The 14,498-nt window shown below is 35.1% G+C and overlaps 1 protein-coding gene across 3 annotated transcripts in view; it reads left to right on the forward strand.

The window, feature by feature from the left end:
- Positions 1–14,498, forward strand: part of f (espin protein forked) — a 258,719-nt gene that overhangs the window by 603 nt on the left and 243,618 nt on the right. For 2 of the 3 annotated variants that reach the window (XR_013004189.1, XM_076394377.1), the window contains exon 1: positions 4,106–4,395. The exons of the other annotated variant lie outside the window; for it this stretch is intronic. Coding sequence is in view for 1 of the 2 variants with exons in the window: in XM_076394377.1 (XP_076250492.1) it covers positions 4,142–4,395 (254 nt within the window). In the remaining variant the exon portion in view is untranslated. Of the gene's footprint in view, positions 1–4,105; positions 4,396–14,498 lie in introns of those variants that run through there. 3 annotated transcript variants of the gene reach the window in all.

Raw genomic sequence — 14,498 nt, forward strand, 5'->3', positions numbered from 1 at the left:
CATTAAATTTACTTCAAAATAACTGGCGAGAGTTACCTTCTCTTATTGTTGCTGTAATTGTGGGTTTGAATCCTGTTGGAGCAAAATCCACTTTCCAGTTGGTCATTACTAGCCAGACGATAGACTTAATGCCGAGGAGTATTGTTCGGAACTCACACTTAGAAGGAAGTTCGACCCAGAACATTTGCTATATCTGCAGAATATGGTGGATATGCTAGCACTTCTCATTTGAGAGGTTTTACATATTTTTCGACTGGTTCTGAGGCATGTGGGCGTGCATTTTTTCGTTTAAAAATTATTTTCGTATCTTTGGGAGTATTTTCGCGGCGTATTTACCAGCAGACTTGGTAAGCACCCTCGGGCGGCGGATTTTAGGTGGCGGCAAAGAATTTGCTTAGGTATTTTTAAGGAATACCTTATCCCATCTTATATAATACATGATCAAGTTTTTCTTAGGTCGGAAATATACTTCTATCCAGTAGCTGTATTGCTTCCACGTTGCAGTGATTTATTAATCTTATTTGATATTTTAAGGCGAAATCTTGGATAACTACGTAAATTAATTTTATTTCGAGGTAATCGTGCAACTCTTCGTTGCTTATATAACGATAAGCATTGATAATTAATCGTAGAAGTTTGCTTTGGCAACGTTGGATTGGTAGTTGGTTTGATGTTTTAATGCAACCCAATATTTGCAATATTTACCCCCATGCCATTTCCAAATTGGCTTTATGATTGACTGATAAACAAATCTTTTTGATTTTTGATCAAGTTGAGAGTATCTTTCGATTAACCGGTACAGTTGCTTGATTTTGAATTAGATCTACTCTGATTTTTATCCAATATGATGCTTCCAATTTAACCTATCGTAGAGATGGATGCCGAGGTATTTAGCAGATTCTGCTTGAGAAATAGGGCATCCGTCAATGAATATAATTAGATTTTTGTTATTTTGCAGCAATGCAAAATTAATATGGATAGATTTGGAGCTATTAAGCTGCATTTTCTAGTCTCCAGTCCATTTATTAATCTTGTTGACTGCTAATTCTACTTTTTCTACAGCCTTATAACTTTTTTGATATGTAAAAAACAAGTTTTATTGAGAAATTCCTCCAGTTCTTCCATATAGAATTTTAGACGTTTTTGCATTGTTAGAGTATGCTCCTTGTGCATTTTCACTGAAGTACTTTTTCCTATTTCCGATTATTAATTTAAAAACTTGGAGGGTACTCGCTCTAACTGGATCCCGTTTAGATTTACAATAGCAAGCTATCCAAGCAAGTTGATAATAGCAAGTTGTCAATACCTTGACCGTTCCTTCATTAATTCTCAAGCCATATGGCTCTGTAATGTAGTTCGAGGCCGTTATTGGTTGAGGAGTAGACACTCACCCCGATATGAATTGATGGTCGAGTCTTTGTTTAACGAATACGACTTTGAGAATATAGCACATGTTAGTTAATGTGAACTAATTCAAACCAAAAGGATTTTATATAAAGTTCATTACACAAACAGTTTATAAATTTAGATTTGTTTGTTGGTAATTATTTTTTTTGTATATATTACAAAACTATATTATTTAATACTATACTAATACTCTATTAATAACAACACTTTTATTGGACAATTCTGTTCTATTTGAATGTTATATGTATTATCAAATTATGGATAGAACATTTGCGATTACAAAATCATTGTCATATTTGAAGGACAAAGCGCTTGTGAACATCATAACAACAGGGATTATAAATATAAATAAATTATTGCGAATTTTTTTGCTTTTCCTATTATCGTTCGCTTTATTTTATGCGAACCATTCACGTTAGTAACAGGTCAATTAAAAAGTCCCTGGCCTGGCATATAGATGGCGCTACTAGAATTAAATCCATGTTTTTTAGTTAGCCCTAACTCTCACAAGATGCGTGTATAAATTTGATAGCTGTCGGATCATTAGTTTGTGAATTATAGTATTTTGAGTGAAGCAACTTTTGTTATTGTGAAAAAAATGGATTAAAAGAAATTTCGCGTGTTGATAAAATATTGCTTTTTGAAGGGAAAAAATACAGTTGAAGCAAAAAATTGACTTGATGCCGAATTTCTGGACACTGCCCCAGGAAAATCAACCATCAATGATTGATATGCTAAGTTTAGTCGTGGTGAAATGAGCACCGAAGATGGTGAACGCAGTGGACACCCAAAAGAGGTTGTTACCGTGTTATAAAAACATTTAAAAAATCCACAAAATGATTTAGAATGACCGCTAAATTGAAATTGAATGAAATAGCAGACACTCTAAAGATATCAAATGAACGTGTACATAATATCATTCACGAATATTTAGGTATGACAAAGCTCTGTGCAAAGTGGGTGCCGCGCGAACACTTTTGACCGAATACAACGATGAGTTGATGATTCGTATCAGTGTTTGAAGATGATCAAGCGTAATAAACCCGAGTTTTTGCGTTAATTTGTGACAATGGATGAAACATGGCTCCATAATTTCACTCCGAAGTCCAATCGACAATCATCCGAGTGGACTGCACACGATGAACCCGCTCCAAAGCGTGGGAAAATGGAACAGTCGGCTGGCAAGGTTACGGCGTCTGTATTTGGGATGCGCATGGAATAATTTTCTTTGACTGCCTTGAAAAACGAAGGACGGTCAACAGCGACTATTACATAGCGTTATTGGACCGTCTGAAAGTCGAAATCACCGAAAAACGGCCGCATTTGAAGAAAAAGAAAGTGCTGCTTCACCAAGACAATGCCAATGTGACACGGTGTCACAAGTCAGTGAAAATGATGGCAAAAATCCATGAATTGGGCTTCGAATTGGTTCCTTATCCACCGTATTCTCCAGATCTGCTCCCCAGTGACCCAGATCTCAAAACAATGCTCGCTTAAAAGAAATTTTTGTCGAATGAAGAGGGGATCGCCGAAACTGAGGCATATTTTGAAGCAAAGGAAAAATCGTACTACAAATATGGTATCGAAAAGTTGGAGGGTCGCTATAATTTCCGTATCACCCTTGAAGGGAATTATGTTGAATAAAAAAAACTAATTTTGTCAAAAAAATGTGTTTTGCTATGGTAGGCCGGGGCTTTTCAATTGACCTGTTATAAGCTAGAAATGTTTTGATATTTATAACCATTTGATATGGTTAGTGCTTAAAAAGCAAATTGGGCGGCTTTTGCACTGCACGACTTTGATATACAAACCCTTAATAAAAACTCCTCAAAAATCCTTATATAAAACTCTTATATAAAGTGTATAGCTGTCTGGTCGCTGCTTTCATCATCAGTTTACCTAAATAACTTCAAAATATACAGTTAGTCCCCACAATATTTAAAGAAATTTACTCTAACTTCTAATGATTGAGGAGTTGAGTCTTCCGTCACGCCAGTTTAGCAATATCATACACACATATCTGATTATTTTAGATACAAAAATATGTGGAAACATTATACGTGCCTTTAAAAATTGAGGTTTTCACTCGACTTCCCTGAATTCTACCATCAGAATTTGAAAAGTTTAACCTTTTAAACATTTAACTTTAACTTTTGTTTATTAAAAAACTTAAAAAACAGGTATTTTGAAAATCGGTCCACAATTGACGGATAAATCGGTAAACATACATTGAAAAAATATATACAGCCGAACATAGAACCTCCTTCTTTTTTGAAGTCGGTTAAATAGGCGTAGCTCTTTATTCGAAGAATATTCGAAGGCCAGAGACACGATCTTGGTTTATGTATTGGGAAATATTTAATATTTGACTGATAAAGGGAATTTCTAGGCTATTCTAAACAACTCCAACTGTTCTTATGTCCACGAATATTTTCCCAATCCTTCACCATTAAACAACCCTTGTATTTCTCTTACAATACTTTTCCACATAAATGAACCAGATAATTACTAGATCTACATAACCTTTCCTCACCTATACTTATCATCGAAGGACTGTATACGCACATTATAACGCAATAAGTAATATCTACTTTGTCGCGAATGAAGATTAAAATTTGCACAATCTACAATTTCATTGTCTCATCGTATAATTTTCCTACATTTATGTATTTATTTTACATCGAATTTACATTTCGCAATGTAAACAATTATTTCTTGTTACCTGATATCCCCAATGGAAAACATGTTGTCGCTTCAATCGATCGCTGGACAATTGACGAGAATGAGAGCCAAAATTAAGTATAGCGCGAGGTATTTGAGGTTGGCTAGATTGACGGGGTGCGTGAAGTTTAAGAAGAATAAAGGTGTTAAAACTTTGGACGTGCCCGTTCGAGACCGTGAGGTTTTTCGGTATTTTTTGGAAACGTCTAATTGGTTCTTGTTCGAGAAGGATGATCATCTGATGACCATAATGGATCTCTATTTAAGGTAAAAAATTATTTCAATATCTATATGCAACAGAGGTGTAATATTTTCGATAAATCTGTATTATCTCTATTCTCCGACTCAAGTATCTTTTTATCTGGTTTAAAAAAAGTTTTGGAAAGCTTATAATTTAATTTGATAAAATACACAGAGTGCTGTCTTTGGAGGTTCTGGGCACATGACCTTGACAAAGCACTATTTTGTTAGAATATACATATACAGTATATAAACATTAAATCATTAAATGAATAGATAATTTATTATAGTCCACAGAAGTAACTGTTTTAGTATTTACAGGTTAGTGCTTAAAAATCTACTGTTGGAAAAGTACCCTTCTAGATATGAAAAGGGTAAAATCACTTCTTTAAAAAAATGCAATTTACACGTGAAAATTGAAGGATGGGTACGTGGTAAAGTGATAGAAACTAACGGGATTATTTATGGTTTATTCGAGTGATTGACAATTTACAGTTGACGACACAGCTATTCCAAGGAGCCCGGAGAAAGAAGAGACCGTCGAGTTTTTTTTTCTTATTCCAGGTTGACCAGCTAGAACGAAATAGTCTTTTGCTGATGTCGCTTCGGGTCCGAGATAGAGAAATGTTTTGCGGGCGACAGAGACCCTGGTGTAACCCAGGAGGATTGTCGTAGTTGGTTATCTACCGGGGTTTGTGGATGGGTAGGGATTTTATCAAGATGTTGTCGTGTTACTAAGGCGCCCAGGGAGAACCTTATATTGAGCATGTTCATGAAACTCTTCATGAACAGGATGCCTGATTCGAGGTGAGTGTTGACGTTCCTCATAAACCATGGGGCATTTAGTAACGCACAGACTTTTTTGGATTGGAACACTTGGAGTAGTTCCAATCTCAGAAGTTACCTCTCAGAAACATACCTGTGCTCCGTAGAGGCAGACTGGACGGACTAGCATTTTATACAGAGTTACTTCTGGGGGATTGGGAGTTTACTTTTTCTGCAGAGGAGTGGGAAGAGTAGACTGTAGACGCCATTGGCTTTGTAGATAGCGTGCTGGATCGTCGAGTATCTGTGTCGGGGTTTTATAGGTCCAGCTCCATCGTTAGGTTCTTGATTGGGTGATGAGGGCGGGACTTGGGTGTTTTCTCTTTTATTGTTGGGAATCTCATAATTCTGTAAAAACCTTTTGTCTCTTGGGGAATCATACTATTTACAAAGACCAATTCTGATTGTTGTTATCGCTAATTGTTCTGATACAGGATGGATGATCACAATATACATTTTCCAATATGCCCTTCCAATATATCAGTTTTTTCATTTTCATTATAAACAGTTTTCATGTTCTTCATGTATTAATTGGACACATTCCATTTCCAATTTGTTATCATTAACATATTCATAATAGATTTCAGTAATTTTTTTGCAATCATGTTCCAACTCTTCGAAATCCAAATTTTTCAAAATAAAAAAATCCAAGTTAATTTTAGCAAGTATGCGTTTCTTCCAAGCCAGGTTAGTGACAGGTCAGTCAGGTCGATCTAGATATATGCCAATATATTTAATAACTTCTATCTGGAAGAGTTACTAACTATTAATCCTCACAGTTGTACTTTAACAAGATTTGTTTAACCTGTTTTAATAATCTGTCTTTGCTAAGACGTGTTTGTTACTACACTGTTACTTACACACAAGATTTCTATAGCTGATAGTGTGGGTGAGAGATAACCTTCATTAATTTGGCCTGCATCGTTATGTACCACACTTTATCAAAAGCATAAATGCAACCGAGCAATATGTTTTAACATTTGACAGGTCTTATTTATTTATTTGGTTTATTCTGTAGTTATTATATTATATACATAATAGTGATTATAATATTTCTATTTTCAATTTTATAATGCCTCTTAACATTTTTGATATTATAGATAATAAAATTATTGGCCGGTATCATGTTTTTTTGGCTTTCACAATGATTTCAGCTATTTTGAAAATGCTAGGAAGCTAATCCATTCGTAACATTGTATTGCAAATATAAATGTTATTACTTTTATACCTTTTCTGAAAGTTCTTATATCATTTTTCGAGTTATTGTTTAACATTCTTGGCAGTATTTTTTAATGAGGTAGATTGAAGTACTTGACAACTTCAACCAAGGTTCGTTTTGGAATTTTTGTTTTTCTCTTTTCTTACTTATTACAATTTTTTTGTATTTTCCTTTTTCTCTGAAATTTTCTGCTGAATTGTGGTTTCATCTTTGACGTATTTCTGTTAGGAATCGTACATCACGCTATGCCTGAATATTTTTTGTTATATTTATAGTTGCTTCTTCTAAATCTATCTCGGTTTTTAAAGACAAATCTAGAAAACATATTCTCTCTAGCTTTTCTTTGAATAGTAGCCACATTTTTATTGATAATACTAGCTGACGATTGAAAAGATTTGTAATGTGGCAGTTTTTGTGCCTACGTATTTTAAAAAATTCTCCTGAACAGAACCATCACCCTAGTGATAGGGCGTTGTGAATAAAAAATAATTAAATAAAACATATATAAGGATTTAAAAGTAAGTAATCGCTTTATTGTTAATCATGTGAATCATAATTATTATTATTATTATTATTATAGTGCTTTGTGGTATACGATGTTTTTTGTTTGATTACCTGGCGCATAGATAAACAAATCTGATGGTTTTCCAATACGGGAACAGGCAACATATAATTGACCATGTGAGAAACATGGGTTTTCTAGATTAATACCACAAACACTTAATGATTGCCCCTGGGACTTGTTTATAGTCATAGCAAAAGCAAGCCGCACTGGAAACTGTAGTCGTTTAAACTCAAATGGCACATCAGTCGGAATCATTGGGATGCGCGGTATGAGAACATCTTCTCCTTTATACTTTCCTTTGAGTATAGTTGCTTCTATCACATTGTTTAGTAATTTTTTTATCGCTAACCGTGTACCGTTGCAAAGACGCGGTTGGTTGATATTTCGCAACATTATAACCACCGATCCAACCTTTAATTGAAGATTGTGAGGTGGCAATCCTGGCAAATCCAGCGAGTTTAAAAATTCCGGTGGATAGTTGACTACATCATCTTGATTAGTAGCCGAATCAACTGATTTATATATCCACAATTCGCCTGTAATTTATTCTTTAATTTTGAAATTTAATTCATTTACATCTATGTTTTTTGCAGCCAGTATAGCTCGTTCGCTCAAACAATCATGGTTTCTGTAATTTTGAGAAACATCTGGAAACACCTTCTGAATAAGTTCATCTTTTGATCGAGTTAACTGACAAAAACTTTGAGGAAAGTTAATGCAGCCAGTCAACATGTCTATCGGAAATTTGCCATTACCAATGTCAATGAGTTGTTTAGAGAATATGTTTCCAGATTGGTCATTTTGCAACTCGACACGCATATTCTTATTTAAATGAAGTACTTTGACATGTTTCCACAAATTGGAGGACTTTAGACATGCATTGAGTTCATCAGCTGGCGTTGATCGTGGAATCACTGGCAATGTTTGACGAAAATCTCCTGCTAATAAAATCATTGCACCACCAAATCGGTTATTATTGCTACGTAGATCTTTTAAGGTTCTGTCTAAAGCCTCCAAAGATTTTTTATGTGCCATCGTGCATTCATCCCAAACAATCAATTTACATTGCTGCAAAACCTTTGCCATTGCAGAGTTCTTCGAAACGTTGCGGGTTGGAGTTTCATTGCTTTGCATATTTAATGGCAATTTTAGTGCTGAATGGGCTGTTCGACCACCTTCAAGCAAAGTTACTGCGATTCCCGACGAAGCGAGTGCAAGTGCAATTTTATTTTGTGAGCGAATTGTTGCTAATATTAATGAAATCAAAAAAGTTTTTCCTGTACCACCAGGTGCATCTAAGAAGTAAATCCCTCCAGTTTCATCATTTGTTACTTTCATAAGAGTTTCAAATACATACTTCTGTTGTTCATTTAACAGTGGAAGATTTGTTTGAATTAATTCTTTCAAAGCGTTGAGATCATGCAGTCTTTCTCGATGCAACTCTTGGTTAAAAGCGTCATGCATTGGACGATTGGGCGCGGTCAGGCCTAATTGAATTAATAGTTTGTTTGACATTATCAAGCACATGTCCTCAATTGAAATCAATGCTTCATTGTAAATTTCTTCACTGATTTGTATATTTGGATTTCCCATTCTATTCCGTATTTGATACAAAATATCATCACACATATAATCTTTGTACTTCATCCACAAATCAATTGGGTTTGATGGGAAGCATGTAGATATGATTATAGAAAACAATGTTCGTATTTGATGAGCGTGTGATGATATTACAGCATCATTGAGAGTTTGATCCCAATGAGCGTCATTTTCAAGCAATTGCAAACGTTGACAGGCTTCTCTGTAGGATCCACACAATTCACCATCAACAGTTCGTAACTGTTGGAATGATGTTGGGCCACGTACATTGACTAATAGCAGTCGTAAATAAAAACATTCATCATTGCTTGGATGTACTGAATAAATCCGGCCAATCGCATCGGTGGAATATACATCTGTATATCCTGGAACTGGTTTTCCTTGTTTCCGTCGTATAAATCTCCTTGAGGATTGATTCCAGGTATAATATTTTGGCATTTCAGAATATAGCAATGTTTGTGCGAAATCATCGTTTTGGCATGTCTCAAAAAAACTGGTTAATGTAGTAGATGGTGGCTGAGCAGCTCTTTGTACTGCGTTCTGTGCTGTAAAATACACTCTTTGTCCATTTTCTAAATGCACAGCTAAGTGAACAACAGAAGGGTGTCTCTCATGAATAGGAAAAGAAAATATTCGCCAAACTGCTTCATTACTACTGACATAGCGGCCCATTTGGTATTGGGTAACTTCATCATTAGAATTCTCTGCACCAATTCCAATCACAACCATATCACTCCCTTTGGTTACATATTTGCAAATGTATTTAATCGATTTCACTGAATGGCAAGATTCAACGTTGATGTGTGCTTTGAATGTCTTTGATAAAATGGGTGAATATGGAACAATCCAACGATTATCTATTTCAATATCTTGTTAATTTAATTTGACAATTGTTGATTTTCCATTGTCTGCTGTCGATCTGCGACGATACAATGGATAACCGTCATTACCAGTAATTGTTTCCGATATTAATGTCCGTGGATATCGTTTTGAACATTTACCATCCATCATACATGGTGAATTTTGATTAAGAGTTCCACAGGGACCATGTATCATGTTTTTGATAACTACCTCATGCAATCCAGGATCTACTTGTACATTAGGGATTTCAGCTGATATCACTGCATCAACTTCATTTGGCCTTATCTTTTCAACCAACCAAATCAAAATGTGTGCATGTGGCAATCCTCGTTTCTGCCACTCCACAGAATACATCCAGCAGCGGGTCTCACCAAACACATTATGTTTTACGATGAAATTCATTAAAGATTTCAACTTTTGTCTAAAGACTCTGGCTGTAATATCATGACGATCAATGGGTGATTGCCCAGGGAATAACTCCTGCTTAATTTCTATCCATTGCGGATTGCATGTAAATGTGATGAACAAATCTGCTGTACCATAATGACGAACATACGACATGGCATCTTGAGCATATTCGTGCATATGCCGAGGGCTTCCGATGTATGTTGCTGGAAGAATAGTCATCCGACCGACATTCTGTGCATTTCCATCAGTATTAATCGCATCTCGAAGGTGAATATACTCTTCAGATCGGAGTTTGGTTTGATTCAACCTGATGAATGTTAATCTCTCCGTTTCAGTTTTAACATATATGTCAACAACATATTTGTGATATAATCGCCGACATTTCAATATGTGATTATCTTCATTTTCCCGAATCATTAGGCGGTATGAATAATAGTTCATTGAACTGACTTTTTTGTTGGTTTCAGAACCTGTAAACAGATTTTGTTTTAATAACATTCAAATACATAATATAGTGACTGAGATATTATCGCCATAGCTAAACTAATATTTTAGTTACCTGTAATGGGATTTATCATTTTTATTGATAAATCGTAGCCATCTTCACCTTGCCAAAATATAATGGGATATTGCAGTGCATCATATGAGCGGTGTGTTTCCTTTATAGGTTGTAATTGAAAATTCCGACGATGTAAAACAATATCACGGGATTCCAAGTTTTCTCCAACTACAACGATAGCAACTTCATCAATAGTTGGTGCATTAAAACGTCTTGTATGTTGACCTGCAGGTGTTTTATCAGCTCTGATTACAATTTTGTGATTATCGGATGGCATCAGATCCAGGGCAGTTTTAAACAATATAATCAATTGATTGTGTTGATGAAATAAAGTTTGTAATTGTTCTACAATAGACCTTTTTACTAAATTGTTATGTGCACAACGCAGATCAATTTCTTGTGGTGAATTGCCCATAAAATAAATTTGCAGGAATTTGTTGTCGCTATCTGACACTGGTAACAGTGAACCTGCTCTGTGATATATTTGCCCTTGTATCTGTAAATAAAAAAAATATTATGGTGTGGTATAAATTAATGGATTGTCAATGATCAAACTTAAATAATATTTGATCTTAAAAAGTATATATTTAGTTTTAACTAATATCTATCAAATATAAAATATAATAAAAGTGTCACTGAAACTGAATCACCATATAATATGATGACTAAGTGATATATTTCGTAATGATTAAGAAATTGAAGATTAGTAACACATCTTAACTTTGGTGACAGAAAATTTTGTTCGCTAAAATAATTATGAGTAACTGCTATAATACATACCTTGAAAGTTGGCATAAAATTTTCCCGAACTGCATTTGTTGCCCCAAATGAAGTCATTTGAAAGCAATTGTTATATTGTTGAATATGTGTCAAAAAGTGTATAGAATCTGTTCCTATTCCTGAAACCAATGAGTACAATGGTTCTGGTGGTGGATCCAATGGTATCAATTTCACTTTACCATTTGCGCAACACAATCCATTGGCTTCGTTTTTGTATTTTAATGCCTTACAGTGTGAGCAAACCAAGTTCATAGAACCAATAACAACACATTGGTAGTTACTCTAGTCAATTGACACATCGTAATTGAAAGCAGCTCGATTCAAACTTGCGCGATTATTAGTTGAATGTCGCGCTCGCGCTTGACGCGTTTGTGATATCCGAATTCTTTCACGTTCATTTCCGTCGTCAAGTTCTTGTGCAGTACGATTAGATCGGTAATTAGCTTGGTTTATAGCATTTCTGGTTCTTCTACCTAAATTGCTTCGTCTTATAGGAGGCATATCAAATATAAATTATTTTTTCACTAATCACGAACTAAGCAAACACTAACTAACTAAACACTCTGCACAAAACACGATATACGAATTTGTTTCGTGTATCAGTTGACAATTCATCTGTCATCTGTCAAAAGTCATCTGTAACAGACAACTTTTTTTTTAAATTTGATACGACTTGAACTCAAACCCTTTTAAGCCGTACGAATTGTTTTATTTATTTAAAATTTGGATATTAAAAATAATAAAACACTGTTGGTAACGCGATTTTTGTTTGACTGATGTAATGACGTGGAAACTGATGCATTTTATCTCGCGTGCCGAAACTAATACAAAAGAAACGCGAGTTTCGGAACGCGACATTAAACTCCTCCAACTATGTATTCTGTGCTCCAACGCACACACCCACATTGTTTTGATAGATATGATCTTTGACGTTAGGAACACACCTACATTGCTTAGACAACAGTGAGTGCTTGTAATTTAATATGAACTTTATACCATAGCAATAAAGCTCAAATTGACTACGTTTTAGTTACAAATCATTTGTATGGGAAAAAGAAAAGGGCTATTTTTAGGATTTTCCAGCAATAATTATAATTTTTCTCGCCGTAAAAACCATCCTTGAACTTCAACGAACATTTTAAAAAAAGATTTGGCCAAATTGGTCCAGGCGTTGTTGAGTTATGCGCTTACCAACACATTTTGCGATTCATTTTTATATAAGACTAGCTGACCCGACAGACTTCGTCCTGTCAAAAAGATTTGTAATGTGGCAGTTTTTGTGCCTACGTATTTTAAAAAATTCTCCTGAACAGAACCATCACCCTGGTGATAGGGCGTTGTGAATAAAAAATAATTAAATAAAACATATATAAGGATTGAAAAGTAAGTAATCGCTTTATTGTTAATCATGTGAATCATAATTATTATTATTATTATCATTATATTGCTTTGTGGTATACGATGTTTTTTGTTTGATTACCTGGCGCATAGATAAACAAATCTGATGGTTTTCCAACACGGGAACAGGCAACATACAATTGACCATGTGAGAAACATGGGTTTTCTAGATTAATACCACAAACACTTAATGATTGCCCCTGGGACTTGTTTATAGTCATAGCAAAAGCAAGCCGTCAACATGTCTATAGGAAATTTGCCATTACCAATGTCAATGAGTTGTTTAGAGAATATGTTTCCAGATTGGTCATTTTGCAACTCGACACGCATATTCTTGCTTAAATGAAGTACTTTAACATGTTTCCACAAATTGGAGGACTTTAGACATGCATTGAGTTCATCAGCTGGCGTTGATCGTGGAATCACTGGCAATGTTTGACGAAAATCTCCTGCTAATAAAATCATTGCACCACCAAATCGGTTATTATTGCTACGTAGATCTTTTAAGGTTCTGTCTAAAGCCTCCAAAGATTTTTTATGTGCCATCGTGCATTCATCCCAAACAATCAATTTACATTGCTGCAAAACCTTTGCCATTGCAGAGTTCTTCGAAACGTTGCAGGTTGGAGTTTCATTGCTTTGCATATTTAATGGCAATTTTAGTGCTGAATGGGCTGTTCGACCACCTTCAAGCAAAGTTGCTGCGATTCCCGACGAAGCGAGTGCAAGTGCAATTTTATTTTGTGAGCGAATTGTTGCTAATATTAATGAAATAAAAAAAGTTTTTCCTGTACCACCAGGTGCATCTAAGAAATAAATCCCTCCAGTTTCATCATTTGTTACTTTCATAAGAGTTTCAAATACATACTTCTGTTGTTCATTTAACAGTGGAAGATTTGTTTGAATTTATTCTTTCAAAGCGTTGAGATCATACAGTCTTTCTCGATGCAACTCTTGGTTAAAAGCGTCATGCATTGGACGATTGGGCGCGGTCAGGCCTAATTGAATTAATAGTTTGTTTGACATTATCAAGCACATGTCCTCAATTGAAATCAATGCTTCATTGTAAATTTCTTCACTGATTTGTATATTTGGATTTCCCATTCTATTCCGTATTTGATACAAAATATCATCACACATATAATCTTTGTACTTCATCCACAAATCAATTGGGTTTGATGGGAAGCATGTAGATATGATTATAGAAAACAATGTTCGTATTTGATGAGCGTGTGATGATATTACAGCATCATTGAGAGTTTGATCCCAATGAGCGTCATTTTCAAGCAATTGCAAACGTTGACAGGCTTCTCTGTAGGATCCACACAATTCACCATCAACAGTTCGTAACTGTTGGAATGATGTTGGGCCACGTACATTGACTAATAGCAGTCGTAAATAAAAACATTCATCATTGCTTGGATGTACTGAATAAATCCGGCCAATCGCATCGGTGGAATATACATCTGTATATCCTGGAACTGGTTTTCCTTGTTTCCGTCGTATAAATCTCCTTGAGGATTGATTCCAGGTATAATATTTTGGCATTTCAGAATATAGCAATGTTTGTGCGAAATCATCGTTTTGGCATGTCTCAAAAAAACTGGTTAATGTAGTAGATGGTGGCTGAGCAGCTCTTTGTACTGCGTTCTGTGCTGTAAAATACACTCTTTGTCCATTTTCTAAATGCACAGCTAAGTGAACAACAGAAGGGTGTCTCTCATGAATAGGAAAAGAAAATATTCGCCAAACTGCTTCATTACTACTGACATAGCGGCCCATTTGGTATTGGGTAACTTCATCATTAGAATTCTCTGCACCAATTCCAATCACAGCCATATCACTCCCTTTGGTTACATATTTGCAAATGTATTTAATCGATTTCACTGAATGGCAAGATTCAACGTTGATGTGTG

Source organism: Rhynchophorus ferrugineus, unplaced genomic scaffold (genome assembly GCF_030347505.1).
Source record: "Rhynchophorus ferrugineus isolate W39M unplaced genomic scaffold, kcgeb_rfMv2 rfM1, whole genome shotgun sequence".
Lineage (NCBI taxonomy): Eukaryota > Metazoa > Arthropoda > Insecta > Coleoptera > Curculionidae > Rhynchophorus > Rhynchophorus ferrugineus.